The 19,744-nt window shown below is 44.5% G+C and overlaps 1 protein-coding gene across 13 annotated transcripts in view; it reads left to right on the top strand.

The window, feature by feature from the left end:
- The window catches only part of TAPT1 (transmembrane anterior posterior transformation 1), a 57,256-nt gene that overhangs the window by 33,925 nt on the left and 3,587 nt on the right, over nucleotides 1–19,744 (top strand). For all 13 annotated transcript variants that reach the window (XM_036247533.1, XM_036247580.1, XM_036247552.1 and 10 more), the window contains 9 exons: nucleotides 1,798–1,960; nucleotides 5,958–6,093; nucleotides 7,384–7,481; nucleotides 7,660–7,729; nucleotides 9,200–9,280; nucleotides 10,937–11,046; nucleotides 12,253–12,312; nucleotides 12,677–12,745; nucleotides 16,210–16,286. In XM_036247533.1, coding sequence (XP_036103426.1) covers nucleotides 1,798–1,960; nucleotides 5,958–6,093; nucleotides 7,384–7,481; nucleotides 7,660–7,729; nucleotides 9,200–9,280; nucleotides 10,937–11,046; nucleotides 12,253–12,312; nucleotides 12,677–12,745; nucleotides 16,210–16,286 — 864 coding nt within the window. The remainder of the gene's footprint in view (nucleotides 1–1,797; nucleotides 1,961–5,957; nucleotides 6,094–7,383; nucleotides 7,482–7,659; nucleotides 7,730–9,199; nucleotides 9,281–10,936; nucleotides 11,047–12,252; nucleotides 12,313–12,676; nucleotides 12,746–16,209; nucleotides 16,287–19,744) is intronic.

The raw sequence follows: 19,744 nt of genomic DNA, 5'->3' as shown, positions 1-19,744 counted from the left end.
ACCGTCAAATAGCCCTTGGCAGAGAGCTGTGTTCTGGGTAGGTGTTGGGAGGTGGAGAGAAAGTGAGTCTGGGTTCAGAGTCGGCCTGGAGGAGAGAGGGCAGCACTGAGGGAGGGCAGAAATGACGGTGGAGATTGCTCAGCTTTGTCCTTGAGGAGTTGTGACCCAGTCTCCGTTAGGCTCATGGTTCCGCCCGGTGTCTTCCCGTCTATCCATAGCCCTTTCTGGACATAGTCTCCCCAGAGGTTGCCTCTTTTCAGGACTTTGCAGTAACCCATATTCTCTCTGTGAGTCGATGAAACTCACTCCTGACCAAAAACCACGGCAGTGTAGAAAACTGCAGAAACGGGGAAGAGGTTCTGTGCGGCTGCTCCTGAGCAGCGCGGGAGCAGTGAGCGGCCGCTCCACGCAGCAGGGAGACGCACGTCCTGGCTGAGCTGTGCAAGGGTCTCGGGGAAGGAGCCCCGACCTGAACGGGGAGGTGGCTGAGCCGCAGAGGACAGCAGGCTGCGGAAGCAGAATGTTGTCAGCAGGCAGCTCAGGGCGTCGAGGGCCCTGCCTTGGGCCGAGTGTTGTCTCGGGGACCAAGGGGTGCGGCAGCTGCTGAGGAAAACACTGAGGGCAGTTCGCTGAGGTCCTGGCGTCAGCGCGAGGTCGGCCCGCGGGGGCGGACGGAGGACGAGCCCAGCGTTCCACTCAGCGCACAGGCTTACGTGCGGGGACGGGAGTTAAACTTCTTTGCGTGTATTTTCTTCTGGGTCTTAGTAAGATGTTTCCACTCACAATTTAGGTTTAGCTCTTCATCCTCTGGCCTCGGAAGTAAAGAATGATTTCTCTTATATTAACTAGGGAAAGGCTGTTTTACACTCATGTTACAGAGGACTGACTTTGTAATAGAGAAGCTCTTCTCCAAACCAGTAAGAAAAAGATATAAAGAGGGAATTCACAGAAGATATAAATAGCTGAAGTACATGAAGAAGATGTCAGTCTCCCCGTGAGGGAAATTCACGTGGAAACTGCACTAGGTTCCGTTTTTCTCCAGTGGGGTTGGCGAAGTCCCGAGCTGCTCGGGCACCGCGCGGAGGCACGTGGGCGCAGCTTCCTTCTGCTGGTGGTCGGGGTTCACGTCGGTGCAGCCCCTGCACAGGGCAGTTCAGCTGCCTCTGTCAGGATGTCGTGACATCACCTTGGAATTCCAATTTTGGGAATTTATCCTGTACATATAGTTTCATGTATGAAGCATGACATGTGCATGGTATCATGGTTTGTAGTTGCAAAAGACTGGAAATCTGTCAATGATATGTCAGGTAATTATGGTGCATCCACACAATGGAACGTTACACTGTCGTAGAGATATGAGTCCCTTATGAACTGACCTGGAAAATCTGTTGTGCTGTTGAACAAAAGTACCAGGTACAGAGCGATGTGCACAGAACGCGAAGGTCGTGTGACGAGCTGGCCCAGCAGGCTGCAGGGCTTCCTCGTGGGGCCAGAGGCTTATTCACTGTCTTGGAAATCATCGCTTTAGAGCTCTGTCCCCAGACACCTGCCCTCTGCTCACTTGTTAGCACTTCTGATAGTAATTCTTGCTTAACATCTTTGCGTCTGTGCTTGGGCAGAAAATTTCACATGGTTGAATATTCAGTTATATACATAACATTCCCAGTTAGTTTGAAGTATTTAAAAGATAAACCTAATTCTCATTACCATTGAATACCAGTATATGTCTAGTGAAGATTCTTTATTTCGAGAAGGTAGAAAGTAAAACTCGTATTTTTATTCTTTCTTATGTTGCAGGGACAGACGTTTGCTGCAGCCGGCCCAGGTGTGTGACATTTTGAAGGGTGTCATTCTGGTCATCTGCTATTTTATGATGCACTATGTTGACTACTCCATGATGTACCACCTGATCAGGGGACAGTCGGTCATCAAGCTCTACATCATCTACAACATGCTCGAGGTGAGGAAGGGCCTCGTTAACCCGCTGGCCAGTCCAGCCCCTCCTGCAGGGTCTTCCAGGACAGACGACGTTCCTAGCGGCTCCAGTGCGGCTGCTTCCTGCCGTCAGGCTCGTCCAGTCGCCTGGAGGCCTTGTGAAAGTGCGCGTTCTGACCTAGTACATGTGGGCTGAGGCCAGAGAATCTGTCTTTCTAACAAGATGAGATCTGAGCTGCTGGTCTTGGGACACTCAGGGTAGTAGGTCAGGGCATGACATGTTCTCAGGAAGAAAGAAGGGTACCTGCTGCCTGGACATTTTTGAGTCATTGCCCCCTTGACAGTGTGAATTGTCATATGACAGGGAAATTTGTTTGCAGATTCATGGAAACCTGCATCTTCTTTTTGCAACAACTTAAAAAATTATAAAGAAAATGTTAGGATTATATATATGTTTGCTGTAATTACATTTTTAATTTCTTTGAATTTTCACATAGATCAAGTAAACATAACTTTCCCAATATCTGTAAGTACTTAACATTTTTATACAATATATGTCACTTTAAACTTAGAGCAGTCAGCATGTGAAAATCTGCATTTATAAAAAAAATAGTTACAGCAAAAAAAAGTGTTTTATGTATAGGCAGAATCTTAAATAAGTTTTTAATATGGTAAATAACCCTATGTTATAGAATACATTTTTGAGATCCAAATTGCATTTTCTATACTGCTTTTTAGGAACACAAGTAAGGTTTGCCTATCTCAAATTAGCCAGGAAGGGGTTATCTTAACGAGTGGGCAGATGGGGTGAGTGGGGGCTGCTGGCCTTTCTGTGCTGAGGCTGCCTTGCTGTGGTGCGGGAGGGCTTCCCAGCTTGTCACAGAAGCCACGGAACTCGAGCCATCTGGTTGTCCTCCATCCACTGACCGAATGATTTCAAGCCGCCGTCCTGACTAGGCTCAGTGCCTTAGAGTTGCTTTGCCCCATGGGTAGGATGCAGATGGTGGATGGGTCAGCTTTGTGAGGCAGAGGAGCCACGCCTTCCTCCTCTCAGAAGCCTGTTGGAGTGGCTCTTCATGCCGTAGCCCCACTGGTCTCCGTTACTGCTTCCCTCCCCTTCCCTGCCGGTGACGAGGGCTTCTGCCTGCCCCCAGCTTGATGTGTGTGTCTCCTGGTTCATGAAGCCCACTACAGGTGGTGTTACTGTTATTATGAAGTAGGTCAAGAAAAAGGACCCATGAATTGCTGACCAGATGGCTTTACTACTGTTCACTTCATGGACTACAGTGGGCAGTGTGGTTTACGCGCAGCGGACAGGAAGGGGCCAGGCTCTGCTGCAGAGCAGGACAGTGTGGTTTATGCGCAGCGGACAGGAAGGTCCAGGCTCTGGTGCAGAGCAGGACAGTGTGGTTTACGCGCAGCGGACAGGAAGGGGCCAGGCTCTGGTGCAGAGCAGGACAGTGTGGTTTACGCGTAGCGGACAGGAAGGGGCCAGGCTCTGGTGCAGAGCAGGACAGTGTGGTTTACGCGTAGTGGACAGGAAGGTCCAGGCTCTGGCGCAGAGCAGGACAGTGTGGTTTACGCGTAGCAGACAGGAAGGGTCCAGGCTCTGGCGCAGAGCAGGACAGTGTGGTTTACGCGTAGCGGACAGGAAGGGGCCAGGCTCTGGCGCAGAGCAGGACAGTGTGGTTTATGCGTAGCGGACAGGAAGGGTCCAGGCTCTGGCGCAGAGCAGGACAGTGTGGTTTACGCGTAGCGGACAGAAAGGGGCCAGGCTCTGGTGCAGAGCAGGACAGTGTGGTTTACGCGTAGCGGACAGGAAGGGTCCAGGCTCTGGCGCAGAGCAGGACAGTGTGGTTTACGCGTAGTGTACAGGAAGGGTCCAGGCTCTGGTGCAGAGCAGGACAGTGTGGTTTACGCGTAGCGGACAGAAAGGGTCCAGGCTCTGGTGCAGAGCAGGACAGTGTGGTTTACGCGTAGCGGACAGAAAGGGTCCAGGCTCTGGCGCAGAGCAGGACAGTGTGGTTTACGCGTAGCGGACAGAAAGGGTCCAGGCTCTGGTGCAGAGCAGGACAGTGTGGTTTACGCGCAGCGGACAGGAAGGGGCCAGGCTCTGGTGCAGAGCAGGACAGTGTGGTTTACGCGTAGCGGACAGGAAGGGGCCAGGCTCTGGTGCAGAGCAGGACAGTGTGGTTTACGCGTAGTGGACAGGAAGGTCCAGGCTCTGGCGCAGAGCAGGACAGTGTGGTTTACGCGTAGCAGACAGGAAGGGTCCAGGCTCTGGCGCAGAGCAGGACAGTGTGGTTTACGCGTAGCGGACAGGAAGGGGCCAGGCTCTGGCGCAGAGCAGGACAGTGTGGTTTATGCGTAGCGGACAGGAAGGGTCCAGGCTCTGGCGCAGAGCAGGACAGTGTGGTTTACGCGTAGCGGACAGAAAGGGGCCAGGCTCTGGTGCAGAGCAGGACAGTGTGGTTTACGCGTAGCGGACAGGAAGGGTCCAGGCTCTGGCGCAGAGCAGGACAGTGTGGTTTACGCGTAGTGGACAGGAAGGGTCCAGGCTCTGGTGCAGAGCAGGACAGTGTGGTTTACGCGTAGCGGACAGAAAGGGTCCAGGCTCTGGTGCAGAGCAGGACAGTGTGGTTTACGCGTAGTGGACAGGAAGGTCCAGGCTCTGGTGCAGAGCAGGACAGTGTGGTTTACGCGTAGCGGACAGAAAGGGTCCAGGCTCTGGCGCAGAGCAGGACAGTGTGGTTTACGCGCAGCGGACAGGAAGGGGCCAGGCTCTGGTGCAGAGCAGGACAGTGTGGTTTACGCGTAGCGGACAGGAAGGGTCCAGGCTCTGGTGCAGAGCAGGACAGTGTGGTTTACGCGTAGCGGACAGGAAGGGTCCAGGCTCTGGCGCAGAGCAGGACAGTGTGGTTTACGCGTAGTGGACAGGAAGGTCCAGGCTCTGGTGCAGAGCAGGACAGTGTGGTTTACGCGTAGTGGACAGGAAGGTCCAGGCTCTGGTGCAGAGAAACTGCCCGCAGTCCTGGTTTTCCTGCCTATGCTGCTGGTTCCTGAATGTCTCTAATCCTCACTTTCTTGTCTGTAAATTGGAGATACCAGGGTAATTGTGAGGACTAAATAAGATACTATATAGGAAGGGCTTAGCACAATGCCAGGCATGTGGTAAGAACTCTCCTAAGTGGTAGCTATTATTCCTTCATTCAGCAAGTGTTTAATTGACATTTTCTGTATGCCAAGCACTGCTTTAGACCCTGAGGATCCAGCAGTGAACAAAGCCCGGGCTCATGGAGCTTGTGTTCTGCTGTGGGAGAGGGACAGTAAACCAGGAGGTGCTGGGAGATGATACTTGCCGTGATGAGAACGACCAGGCTGATGCATTACAGACTGTGGGAGCCTGAGATCAGACACAGTCTGGGAAAGGCCTCTCTCAGGATGTAACATTTCAGCTGAATCCTGAATGATACATTCTCTTTTTTAAAATGTGCTTCATTTTATTTATCATACTGTGTTTGGAGACCAGTACCTGAAAATGACTTTAGGAAGTAAATCTACACATTATATTCTGTGTAGTAAACCTCAAACAAATTAACAGCTTTGTTGTTTACAAATATTAAGTATGAATAGAATGGGTCAAATGATGTATTTGTTCTAAAGACTTTTAGTTTGAATCCTGAATTTGAAATTAGAGAGTTAAAAACAGTGGAACTGTAATATTGATGTGTCTTCTCCTTTTTTATTTTTGCCAACATGTAATAAGACTTTGTTTTGTTACAAACATAGCTAAATAGAGCCTCTTTCCAATAGCACAAGGATTGGAGCATCACTGTCAGCGTGGAGACGCGGCCGTGGATTCGTGAACAGGCCTTGCCCTTCTGCAGCTGACCTTCCAGTGGGGTTTTAACTGTTCGTTTTTGTATCAGTGCAGATCGCTAGTATTTGAGTTGCTTCTGAATTGTAGTAACAGGTTTAAATGGAATATTAAGAAACACCTTTTCAATCACTTTTCTCTTTAGGTAGCAGATCGTCTGTTTTCATCATTTGGTCAAGATATATTAGATGCTCTCTATTGGACAGCAACAGAGCCCAAAGAAAGAAAAAGAGCCCACATTGGGGTGATTCCTCACTTTTTCATGGCTGTTCTCTATGTCTGTATCCTTTTGACGTAGCTGTTTTTCTGATTTCGTGCGTGCGTGCGTGCGTGTGTGTGTGTATCCTGAACATTAATGTGAATGTCTGCTTTCTTTTGAGAAATTAGTTATAATAGTCAATGTCGGTTATTTTAAAGAGCCTCATGTATGCATGTTTCTTTGAACTGCTAAAAAACAGTTTTGCTCTCCGCATAACTGATTATGTGGAAAGACTTGATGGAAAGGTATTATACATACTTTACATTTAATAGGTCTGTGTAACTTTATGTACTTACTTGGAATGTTTTTAAGTTATCTTTAAGCCTGTGAATTCTTCATTATAACCTGGGCTTAAAATGTATGCAACTCATCTAGAAGAAAATTTGAAATTGAGAGGAATTTTGGAGGTTTTGTTCTTCCCCTTGCACCCCCATCTTAAAGCATTTCCTTTTCAGAGTCAAGGCTTCGTTGTATATAAACAGCGTGTGTGTGCGCGCCTGTTCCTAGGTATTTACATACACGTGCATATTACATGTTCCATGTGGGGTCAGAACTCATTCACAGAAATGTACCGTGTGATATTTTTGTACTCTCTGAAACAGTGATACTTTAAAGAATTGGATTAACACTTGGAAAGTTAAGAGACTAAGTGGGAAGATTTCTATAGAATAAAAGCTTGTTCCAAGTATAATGGAATAAAAGTTACTGTTCTTATTTAAATAAATTTTCATGTGTAATAATGGATATAATTTTGCAATGTGTGATGGCTTCAAAAATAACTTATGATGAAGAATCTTAATTATTAGACAATTCTTATTGTCTTATGTTCCCCATTCCCTGAAGAACCAGAAAGGTAAATCACTTCCAGACTTTTGCTTTGTTTTGTTTGTTTTTCTATTTTAGAATGCAAATTATCTTAATTCAGAGTGTATGTTGCTAAATGTCTTCTTTCAGTATTTACCATAATGTATTCCATTTATTTAACACACTTTTTAAAGGACCTATTTCACAAGAACTGAGCCAGATGCCAGAGACCAGAAAGAAGAAGACAGCTGTGTCCCAGGACTTCCTCCGTGCGGATGGATGCGTGAGGCTCATTCTGCTTCTGTTTTCTTTGGTGGCACACATCTTCATCCTGTCAGATTTGGGTCAACTAATGAACAATTACAGAGAATAAGATACTTATGTAAGACTTGATTTAGAAAACATAGTCATCTTTTTCCCTGTTTATTCCGAAAATTGTATAGTTTTATGTATTAATATAATATGAAAACAGACTTACGTTTTTTTCCTTAACATCACTTACTACTAGTTTTGCATGCAATTCTTATAATGGTTCAAGCAACGACTCTCAATGTGGCATTTAATTCACACAACAAGTCACTGCTCACTATCATGATGTCCAATAATGTAAGTATGAGATTTTGACTTTACATTTCTAAAGCTAAATGGGCACTTTAACAGCAATATTCTGGATGGGAAAAATAATTTTTTCTAAATGTTATTTATTCTTCAGGAAGTTTTATATAGCCTGTGTTCATTTTTAAAACTGTTATAATGATGAGGATTTTTTTTTTTACTATTTCAGTTTGTTGAAATTAAAGGGAGTGTTTTCAAGAAGTTTGAAAAGAACAATCTCTTTCAAATGTCAAATAGCGGTATGTACAGCTAGATTCTCCTTGCGGCTTTATCCAGTATGATTCTGCAGTTCATCGTAAAACTCTAATGTCACATTTCCTGTGGGTTATAATTTCTTTAACTGCGCTTTCTCTTATCTGTCAGCATTTACTGAGTTTGCTTATGGCTTTGGTTATTGCCATCTCAGGATGTTTAAGATAATAAAAAAATCCAAGCATTTATATAGCACTTTACCGTACTTTCAGAAATTTCTCATGAATCCAGAAATTTCTTTGTAGCAGATGATAGTCCATTTTATAGATGTGAAAACTAGAACACAGGGAAAGTACTTTGACTTAGCCAAGGTCACTAAGCTACTAAGCGGAATTATGACAGCTCAGGCCCCTCACAAATAAGGACTAAGAGCTGAGCTACCCTGGAAGAGACGATACTCCTCCTGACTGGTCTCCCAGAGTTTAGGGATTTAGGGAATGCACACATGGAAAATGCCAGCCTACTTAGAGACCGAGGTTTGGCTGTAGAATGAAAGTCCAGATCACTTGCTATAGAGTAACAGGCAGAGGTTGGACATAAAAGAGAAACCAAGACCGTCCGAGGAAGGACTTCAATGTGAAATTGAAATGCAGCGTGCTGTAGGGGGTCCCACATTTGAATGGCAGGCTGCGGCCCAGAATTGCTGAGAAACGAGAATTAGGGAAAGGACAGTGTAAGTGTACTTAGGCCTTGGGTGGGTTACTCTGACGATTGCACTGGCCAGTCCCACCTACATAGACACACTCACACATGCAGTGCCAGGCTTGCCGCAGACAGGTCGCCTTCATTTCTCCATTACGCAGTATCTTAGACTAGAAAATAGCTTACAAAGTGAAATGTGTAAACTAGCTTTTAGCAGGAACTTAGTTATTTGCTTTTATTAAATTTACTCAGTCTAAGATGAGAGTATTTAGTAACTTATGATAAATAATATGAAACCTTGTTGTTTTCCCCTCAACTTTTACACATATCTTAAGAAGTGCTTTCATAATAACTAATACTCTGTTAGCTGAAGTACTTAGCTAATCGAGCATCAGGTTACCACTTGTACATTTACTATTGACTGAATTGGAAATAGTCTGCCTGCAGGGTTGTACATTACCCTGGCCTGTATTGTATGTACTCTCTGCTTCTGTTTTTGTCTTCTGTAAAATGAAAACAGTTGTTGGTTGTACCCAAAGACCATTGGAGGAATCTTGCTCAATCTGAGCAGGTTGATGGTTTGAGTATTTTTTGAAATTTGTAGAAAACTGGAATTTCCATGCTAGGATTATGCTGGTAAAAGAAGTAAATGGCTTACCATTGTAGCAGATTCTGTATATAAAGTAGTATATTTATTTTACAGACACACATATATAATAATTCTATGTTCTGACTAAAAGAAAATTATTTTATGTATACATGTATTATCATTTTATTTGTATGCACTGTATATTTATATGTGAAATCTTTTTCAGATATCAAAGAACGATTCACAAATTATGTGCTTTTGCTAATAGTGTGCCTAAGAAACATGGAACAGTTTTCTTGGAATCCAGGTAAGTAACTTTTAATAAATACAGTGGCTTCTAATTTTATCCTTGAACCAAAAATCATTCTTTTACATGGAATAAAATAAGAATTGCAGAAAATTTGACAGCATTTTAGCTGCTCCACTCTGGGCACGAGCAGAACCTGTCTCAGTAGAGTGATTTGGTGGGTGGGATGCCGCAGCGTGTGTGACAGTCTTCAGCCATCATGTCCCATAAATGACACAGTGTCTAGGGCTGTGTTCCCAGTGGGGGGTGGGCCCTGCTGAGCACTGCAGCTTCCAAGCCCCCCCCCCCTTTTTTTATAGTGTCCCGTGGTTATCTAAAGGCAGTCGGATTTTTTGCATTTTAGGGGTTCACTAGAACTTTTGCTCTTTCCTAACATTTGTCTTTTACTTACTTATTCATTACCTATTAATTAGCATTTTGAATAATGATAAAGAAATATAATGTAAAGCAATAAAATGTTACTTATATACATCTCTGAACTGAGGCTGACAAGTTGTCGAGAGTCTATGGATTTTCACCTTCCACACAGTTGGCAGACTCTACGTGTGTGCTACGTGGCACATGTAACAAGTGGTAACATATGTTAAGACTCAAGCTTATAGAGGAAACAGACAGGTTATTACAGCATAGTCTGGTAATGCTGCAGTGAGTTTGGTGGGAAGTGATCCACATGCTCAGGTATCAAGCAATTTAGAGTTTTCTAATGTCTGACATTTTTGTACAACTTTGTTCTTAAGAAATGAGATCATGTTTTGCATTTTATTTATTACCTGCATACCATGCATGTTATAGGCATATAATAACTTTTTGTTAATTTATTTTGATTCATCGCTAGTTTTTAGGTACCTGTGGAAAGTCAGAAACAGATATAAAATGAGATTTTTGATCTTGGAAATGTATGTCCAGAAGTTATTTTCTTGTAGAAACCATAAAATCAGGTCCCTGATTCCCCCAACCTCAGCATGATGTCAGACTCACTAAAACTGTGCTACACTGCCCGTCATATTGTCTGCACCCACCCCCAGCTGCCCAGGTTCTGAATCGCCATAGGTCCTCCTCAGCATAGTTTTCTTCTTGCTCTGTCCCATTCTTATATCCTTTAAAGTCTTAGGAGTGTGTCTTTTTGTGTTTTTTATCAGGTACTTCATACTAAATTGACATTTTAATAAATGTGAAGGTGAGCACATTTGATAAATCATGTCTCTATGACAGCGAGATAAGTGACTGAGCTATGTCTTTAAGTCACAGTGATCGAAGAGAGGATTGTTCAGTCGCCCTCAGCACATGTGCCTACTAGCTGTTGACTGTCCCACTGAGGCAGCCGTGGAAGGAGAGAGTTGGCGGAGCTTGCCTATTACCCCATTGGGGTCCCATGTCGGCTCCAGGGAGGGAGGCAGAGGCTCTGCTCCTGCCGTGTGATCCCTCGAGCTGTGCTTGGCACAGAGGGAATACAGACTAAATATCTGAATGAATTATCCCTTAACTTGTTAAAATGTGGCCCCTTTGATAATTTATTGAATGTTAATTCTGTCTGTTATCATTTATTGAAAATATTACAGTTTTGCCCGGTGAATTTCAGATTTCTGTGGTAGCCTCTAATAGTGTGGATTATATTTATAATAAGTAATCTGTCTCTTTTTTTTCTATACTTTATAGATCATCTTTGGGTGTTATTTCCAGATGTCTGTATGGTGATTGCATCAGAAATTGCAGTGGATATTGTGAAGCATGCCTTTATCACCAAGTTCAATGACATTACTGCAGATGTATGTGTTTTCATAAGCAATTTAGTGTTTGATGTTGACTTCTACTTAATGTTACAAAGTTGTATAATAACAAGTTTAGATTTATTGCATTTATGAAGATAATAGAAGTACTACTACTTTAAAGCTAGAATTATAATTTTAAATTTCTAAAAATTAGTATTAAACAATTCTGGTTCCACACTTTGGAGGTATAGGTTGACTAGTAGTTGAAGTCAGAATGTCATTAACTCAAAGTCATCATAAACTGTTAATATTATCATCTACTTAAACTTTTAAAAATCACATTGTTTTTATTTAAAACATTGGACTTTAAAAACTCAATTATCTTGCTCAGTATCTATTTTCTAAGAAGCCATTATTATTATTAGATATAAAGTAATAATTACTTTAAAACTGTTTATTGAATTTAAAATTTCCAAATATCATATATATTATACTACTTAAACTAGCCAGTACTTCCCAGATTCTAAGCTCTCAGGACTGTAATGCGTATTTAAGTTTGGCTTTTTTTTTTTTTTTTTTTTTTTTATCCTCACCCGAGGATATTTTTCCATTTTATTGTACAGATAGAGTGGGAGGGAGAGAGAGGAAGGAGAGAGAGAGAAACATCGACGTGAAGGGACACATCGAGTGGCTGCCACCCGCACGACCAACCAGGGCCGGGGACAAACTGCAACCGAAGTACGTGCCCTTAGCGGGAACCGAACCCGGGTCTCTCCGGACCGCAGGTCGACGCTCTAACCGCTGAGCCAAACTGGCCAGGGCATGGCTTTTTTTTTTTTTTTTTACATCCTCCCCGAGGATATGTTTTTTCATTGAATTTTAGAGAGAGGAAGGGACAAACATCAATGTAAGAGAAAGAGAAACATTGATCCATTGTCTCCCGTGTGTGTCCCAACTAGGGATCAACTTGTGGTGTATGGGATGATGCTCCAACCCACTGAGCAACCCAGCCAGGACTAGTATTTATCCCTCTTTGAAGAGAAACCTTTAAAAGGCTTATGAACATAACAGTTAGGGGAACTGAGGTTGTTTTACTCTTGTTGTAAGAAAACAATTAGAGAAACACTACCCAGATGTCTGCTTGGCTATTAAGACCTTTTTTCTGGTTAATTATTAGACATATTTCTCTACAAAGTATAAGTCTTTCCACATTATATATTTGCACTGTATTACTTAATATATTGCATTCTTATTTGTCTTCAGGTCTACAGTGAATATAGAGCCAGCCTTGCTTTTGACCTTGTTAGCAGTCGACAGAAAAATGTGAGTATTCTATCAAAGACAGAATCGGAAATTACCTGGCAGTGATTTAATTTAGCCAAAGTATCAGTTAAGGGAAAACTACATGAACTTAAACTTCTTACTTCTTTCTGTTCTTGATACTAAGTTTTTACAGATTAATAACAATAATACTAATACTAAAATAAGATGATTTTTGCCACTTTGTAACAGTTATGCAATTTTGTATTTAAAATTTATGAACATTTAGATTTCCACATCAGTTTGCTAGATTACATAGTAGGTGCTGGGTGCTCGTCATAACCTCGCCTGTTCAGAAAGCTGATGATGAGAGCTGAGCACCTCGCGGTGGTGCAGATGCCGTGACCCTCTCCCCTCTCTCTGCCAGGCGTACACTGACTACAGCGACTCCGTGGCTCGGAGGATGGGCTTCATCCCTCTCCCACTAGCCGTCTTAGTAAGTCTGTACCTTCTGCTTTTTTAAATGATACAATGCCCATGATTACTGAATGTTAGTGGATTATCAATAACTTTGTTTCAAAAGGACTTGATATAGAAATGAAAGGTACATGATGTGGGAGGAAATTGGGTTATCCTTTTGGAGTTTGAGCCATCCCATAGAGAAGTGATATCAGGAACTGTTTTTACTAATGGCTTTTCCAGCAGTGAGAATACTCTCTTCTGCTTATTCATTTGGGAGAGGGTTTTTTTTAATGGAAATGGTGGTGGGCGTGGGCTTGGCCAGTGTAACACATGCTGGTGGAAGTGGAAGTTGGTCCAGCATTTGTACAGGGCAGTGTGGCAGTTTTATGGAGTAATTCCAGTTCTAGGAATTTATTGTGAGGAAGTGGCTGTAAAAGGCACATGACGATTTATAGGCAAAGTTATATATTATAGTGACGTTTATAGTAAAATCTGAAACAAATGAAGTAGGTCGAATTATGACATGCTTAAATGAAGAAATAGTCTATATTCATTTTCCAAAGGGTTTATAATGAAACTTTCTAGTCTTATATTCAGTAATTATATGTATTTTAAAATAATAGCACTGAAATTTACTAAATCCACTAAAAAAAGTCATGAAGTTTATATCTTAATGAATTGCTCAGAACAGCCTTGTAAATAGTCACTGGCCACGTCATGCTCTAATAATGTTCGTTGCGAAGCCTGGCTGGCTGCCCTTGTACTTGGTTCTATTCCATGTGGCTACCTGTTCGCACCTCAGACACGCGCAGCCGTCTCTTTGCCAGAGGTCACCTGGAGTTCTCGTTCATGCCGTCCACGGCATCGCCTAGGAGGAGAAAGACACTGGCTCACACCACTTGTGTTGTAGACCAGCTCGCCCGGTGTTTTTAGAGGGTTGGTGATTAATAATGTTATTCAGATTTCAGTGCACCTGTCCAGATAATCGCATCCTAAATGTTTTCAAGTATCTTAGTAGTTTATTATCTAATAATATAGCTTATTTTTGCTTGGGAAAAGGAATGCCTAGAATTTTGGGAAAATGGAGACTAAAATAATTATTTGTTAAATGTTTAAAAGGTTGACAAAATAGAATATTAAATTTTTTTACATATGGCTTCTACAACTCGAAAGCTGGTTCGCACAGCGTGAGGAGAAAGCTGGATGGCCTGACTGGTTGTTTAAAAGGACAGCCTAGAGGACTGTATTTGAATGGGGCCCTGCTTTGCTAAATAGTAACTGTCTAGTAAATCATTTCTTAGAAAACTCTATTCATGATTAGTGTGGGTTTTTTAATTTAGTTTTTAAATATTTTTTTGTGTTTAATGAGTTTTTATGGTTGTTACACCAAAAGCTTTGAGCTTAATTAATAATTAAAAAACACTTCTGAAAAACCAGTATTTTCACAGGTGACTGTGTAGTGAGCTAGTGAGTGGGTTTTTGCAGGCTTCTCTCAGACCCCCAGAGTGACACCGTAGCTCTGGCGGTCACTGAAGAGCTTGGAGGGGGTGCTGAGCCTCGGGGGTCAGGCCTTTAATTAAGGCCCGAGAGAGGCAGTGCTTACTTCTAAATGTTACCTTAGGTCCTGAAACGAATTCACACCCAAAAAAGTAAAAGAAATCATGTGGTAAGGTCTCATGGAGACGAGGCTTTGAACACATGGTATCTTAAAGTACCTGATAATATACTAGATAAAAATGAAGTCATTTAAGCCGTGAATGTGATCGTTGGCAAACCTTTTATATAAAGTAAGTCCTAGACACAGTAACTGCCATCACAGCTGTTTGTACAAGGGCCGTTTCCCTGGGAGAGGAAATGATGAGGACTTCTGTATCAGTTTCCTCATACTGAACCTAATTGAACACATGATGATCCATCCCCTCTAGTTCCTCCCAGTTCTTTTATTGACAGCATTTTAAAGATATTATTTAAAATGTATCTTATGATGTTTATTTAAGATACCCTAATAAACTTTTTACTTGATAGTAACTTAACATTACTAGATAAGTTCAGTCATTTCCCTGACTTTCCATTTCCGTATAGCAGTCCCCCGGCCCTAATGCAGTTCCCCACCTGAATGTAGAGCGTCTCTGTGAAACCTCTCGTAAGCCAAAATGGCACACATCGAAGACACAGTTGACATGAATTTACATGCCTTTATGTTGTTCACCATGATCAAAATGCTTAAGTACGTCCAGCTTTACGCTTAATGTAAACACCCTTCCAAGCTGTCTTAGGCTTTTCTGCTACCCAAGGACACATGATGACAGATGCTCACAGTGCAGGGAGATGCTCCCAGACACAGTTCACAGCCAGCGGGCCTGATGCTGATGGTGCTGAGTGTGGTCCCTTGAAGGAGCCTGGCAGGGCCACTCTTGCTGCTGGGGTGAGCGCTACATCTGTCTCAGCTCCATGCAAATCAAATGCTGAACAGTCTTTGCCTTTTATAGTAAAAGCGAAAATCACCTTTGGATTTCTTTGGGTTAGCAAAAACAGGTACCAGAGTAGGTCTTTTGTAAAAGCACAGTGATATAAAGCAACCTTTGAAGATGGGGATATCTGTATGTGGGCACATTTTTATATATTTTTTATTTTTGTTTTTGTTAATCTTCACCTGACAATATTTTCCCACTGATTTTTAGAGAAAGCGGAAGGGAGGAACGGGGAGAGAGAAAGACACATCGATGTAAGAGAGACACATCGATTGGTTGCCTCCCATACGACCCCCACTGCGGCCATGGATCAAACCTGCAACCGAGGTGTGTTTGTGGGCACATTTTTAGATAAAGCTATGATATTTACGTGTTTTCCCGGGACAGATACCACCGTCCATTCAGAGGCTTCTGAGCATGAAGATTGTATTGCCATATTTCTCTGAGATAAAAAAGAAAATAGACATTTAACCACAACTATCCAAAAGAGACACATTTTCATTCTTTACGTAATTAATTTTATAATAGTATTTAGTTTTTTTAAGCACTACAAATCTCTTAAGGTTCCCCTTTCTCTCTGATCCCTGGGAGTCACCAAGGGTTCTTAAAAAGAGTCAAAGAACAAAGGACAAAGCCGGAAGAACAGAAACGCCCACTGAATGTTCTGGCTCTGGCAGGGACACAGCGGCATGATGAGTCCGTTTGTATTTTCCAGAATAGTTTTCCATTTTAAAAATCAGTGGATTTGCACCTCTATCAGGATTAATCAAACGTGTCATTTATGAACTAGGCACAGTATCTGAGCAGTTGAACGTAGCCACGGGCATCCTAGATTTGCCTGAACCACCCAAATCTGCCACAAAAGGCTTTCCAAGCTGCCACGATTCACTATGAATGGACAGCTCTAGACAGGCCACAGGTGTGTGCCCAGAGTGTAGAGTCAAAGAGGTGACTGTTTAAATATGAACTAATAACTCTGGTTGTGTGTTTTGTTTGTGTTTTTGTTGTTTTGGTCTGTTTTGGCTAGCTCATCAGAGTTGTAACAAGCTCAATTAAAGTGCAAGGAATCCTGTCTTATGCCTGTGTCATACTCTTCTATTTTGGGTAAGATGAACTATTCTTAAATATGTTTTTGGTTATACAGTAAAGTATAAATGCAAGATGTAATCAAGTCATACTCCACCCATTCTAACTGTCCTGGGGCTCCCATAACAGTGTGTACCTCCAGATGTGTTTGTGACTCATTCACATCGCTTGCCAGTAGTATTAATAGCACTTTAGATTTTATTTTCGAAATTTAGTGAAATCATTGACGTAAAGCTCTTTATGCTTAGGAGTTAAGTTTTACCCATATTTTCCGTTATAAAGTAAAATCTGCCATTGCATTCAGACATTTCTCTGTGTACAAAACCTCTGAATTTCTGTTGTGTGCTATGTTACTGGTTAGCATGCTCCAGCCCATGTCGTGGGAACCTAAAGAAGCTGCAGAAAGGTCATCAGTCTGCCTGTGATTGGCTGAGTTTTTATTTGCAAATTTGTTGGTCTTGTGTAGCTTACACTCTGGTTGGGGAAGAGAAATGGTAAGAAAATAACAATATAAAGTGATGTTTCTGCAGTTGTTAGTTTTCTGTGGAAGTGAATTTGTGATAAAGCAGCCCCCGCCCAGCTGTAGTCTGACTGGGAGGAAGAATAGGGACCTTGTGCACTGCCGCACACGCACGAGCAGTCTGGCTCCGCGTGTGGGGCTGTGGGCGGTCAGACGGAGGTCCTCTGCAGAGCGCACAGGACAGTGGCACCCCAGCCGCAGATCCACTCGGGATCCTCCCCTGCCTGAGGTCTGCTTTCCAGAGACATCGGTGGGGCTCCTAGTTTCCTGCATGGCTCTCTGCCTGGTGCCTGGCACACGCAAGCACTCAGAAGCTCCTGCCACAGGAGCACGGGACCAGTCACTCGTCATTGTCCCTGGAGCGCCATGAGTCAGGAATGTGCTTCCCAGCCCCTCCCGTGCTGTCCAGGCCATGTGGCTGACTTCAGTGATAGCGAAGCAAGGGTGATTCACTGTTCTCCAGCTCACTGGACACATAGTTGCTTACTAGGGTAAGGTAACGCTTCCATCATTTGGCATTAAAAAATGCAAGATCCTTTCTGCTGCACACTCTCACACTGCCCGGAGTGCGGGCCTGGCGCCTTGCTCCCCGGGATGTCACAGTGCCGCCATCCTCGCGCCTGGTGACAGACACGTCCAGGCGCCTGTGCTCCGCCAGAGACCTCTGTGCAGTTCACAGCCTCCCCCACCCCTCCCCGGGCACCTCCCTCAACATCTCACCACGTCGCCCCCTCTGTCATCCAGCTAGTCACATCTGCTCTCTGGCCGTTCCGTTCTTTTGACTTATTTTCATTCTCCTTGCTTGAGGGCGATGCCCAGATTATCCTCCGCCTCCAGAAACGTCCTCAAAGCCACCTGTCTGCTCCTCAGCCCCGCAAGCCCGGGAATCTCCCTCAGCACGGACAGTCAGAACTCAGTTGGGCCTCCTGACCCAACGCTGTGCTTCTCCCCCACCGCCATTCCCTCCCTGCAGACCATTCTCCCTGAGCTGTGGGGGCGGCCCTGCCCTCACAGGCCTACCTGCTCCGTGCCAGGCTGCTCCCAGCCCTGGTCTCGGGACCCACCGAGAAAACACAGTACCCGCCTTCATGTCCCTGAAGTTCCAGTGGGAAAGTGGGCAACAACCAGAAAGACAAATCGTATAAAGGGAGCGTTGGTAGCAAGCATCAGGAGGAAACATGGTAGTGTCGGGCGGAGAGGGAGCCGGCGGCCCTGGAGGGAGCAGCAGCGGGCCTCTCTGAGCTGCTGCTTCGGTGCGGACATGCATGGAGCACGGGGAAAGCCGCGCAGATGCCCGAGAGCGGAGCAGGCTCAGAGAGGCACAGGACTAGCCTGATGTGAGGAGCAGCTGGAGCACTGCAGCGGGGAGCGCAGGACGGGACCTGCAGCCTGAGAAGGGCCCGGGCTGCACTCTGGGACGGAGAGTGGGGGTCTCTGCGCAGAAGAGAGCTGGGTCCCCGTGGCTTCTTGCCGGGCCCGCGGGCTGCTGTGCACGGTGGACTGCAGTGGCGAGAGGAGGAGCAAAAGGCCGTCTGGGTCCGGAGTCGTTCCTGTCCTTGCGGGGCAGGTGGCGACCGGAATTGGACTGGTGAGAATTTGTTAGCTAGGGGTATATTTTGAAAGTGGAGCTGGACAGGACTCGCAGATGAACCGATGGGACGTGCGGCACGAGGGAGCGAGAAGCAGGTGTGTGCCAGTGTGGAGCCGAGCATGTAGGGCAGTGGAATTGCCACTCACTGTGATGGGGAAGCCTGTGCGCATGTAGGTCCCTGGGGTTAGTTTTGTTGTGATTTGGAGGGTTAGGGCTGGAAGGAGTTCTGGTTTGGATGTAGCAGGTCCGGAATCCTGTCGGACAGCCGAGGCAGTGCCGAGGGAGCAGGAAGGTGAGTGAGGACTCCGAGCCCGGTGGGGCCGACTGGGAGGTGTGTTCGCAGCAGGGCCGGGGGCTGTGTGAGGCCTGCGGGGTGGGTGTGTGTTCCTCCCGTTGTAGAGGCCACAGGGACCTCCTGCCAGCCCCGCCCCCAGTGCCAGGGTCATCCCGGACGTCAGCAGCAGCCGCTCCCCACTCTGCAGACAGCGGTGAGGGCCTTGGTGCTGCCGTCCAAGGTTCCGGTGGGAAGGGTTTTGGTTTTTTTGGTCAGAACTTTTTGCCAGATTTGTGTCAGATACCTGAAAATGTTATGTACCTTTGGTCTAGAAATCTGACTTCTATAATCATAGCTGTCTAGAAATTTATTTTAAGGAAATATAGATTTAAAATAAATTTTCTTAATCAGAAACTTTTTAGTAGAATAAAAATATTCAAAATAATCTAAATATTATGAAACTAAGGGCTTTGTTATATGATAACCCATACAGCACGGTAAGGCCATTAAAATAATGTCCCTGAGAAGCATTAACTGATAGGGAAAAATATTCCTCATATATTGTTTATGTAAAGCAGTGGTCATGACAAGAGCGGCTGACAGTGCTGTGCCTGGCACTACTGTGGGCCCTGACCAAAGTCATGTCCTCTGGGTCGACGGGTGGGGCAGCTCGGGCCACACAGCGTTCGTAGTGCAGTCGGGGCGCAAACCCCAACACTGGGCCCAGGGTGTGTGTTCTGACTGCAGCCCCCAGCCCCTCCTGCCCCGCCAGCCCATTCTGAACAGGAAAGGACAAATCCATGGATTCGCATCAGCACTGCTGACAGGTGGTGCAGCGGCGGAGGTCAGGGATTAGGGCTCCAGTGAGGAGTTAGGAGCCACTTTGTGTATAGTTTTGTTCATCTGCATTTACTACTGTGTATTTGTTTTTAATAAGACAACAAATGTTAAATAATTTGGAAGATAAAATTTCTAAGTGATAATAGGAAAAAAGTAAATGTTAAATAGTTAGAAGGTATAACTTTTGAATGGTATGGTTTCTTCTTACAGAGAGAAGTAAGGAAATTATTATAGATTTCCCATGATAAAGA

This window comes from Molossus molossus, unplaced genomic scaffold (genome assembly GCF_014108415.1).
Source record: "Molossus molossus isolate mMolMol1 unplaced genomic scaffold, mMolMol1.p scaffold_m16_p_1, whole genome shotgun sequence".
Lineage (NCBI taxonomy): Eukaryota > Metazoa > Chordata > Mammalia > Chiroptera > Molossidae > Molossus > Molossus molossus.
Note: the sequence above shows the minus strand (reverse complement) of the source record. Positions and strands in the feature narration are given on the sequence as shown.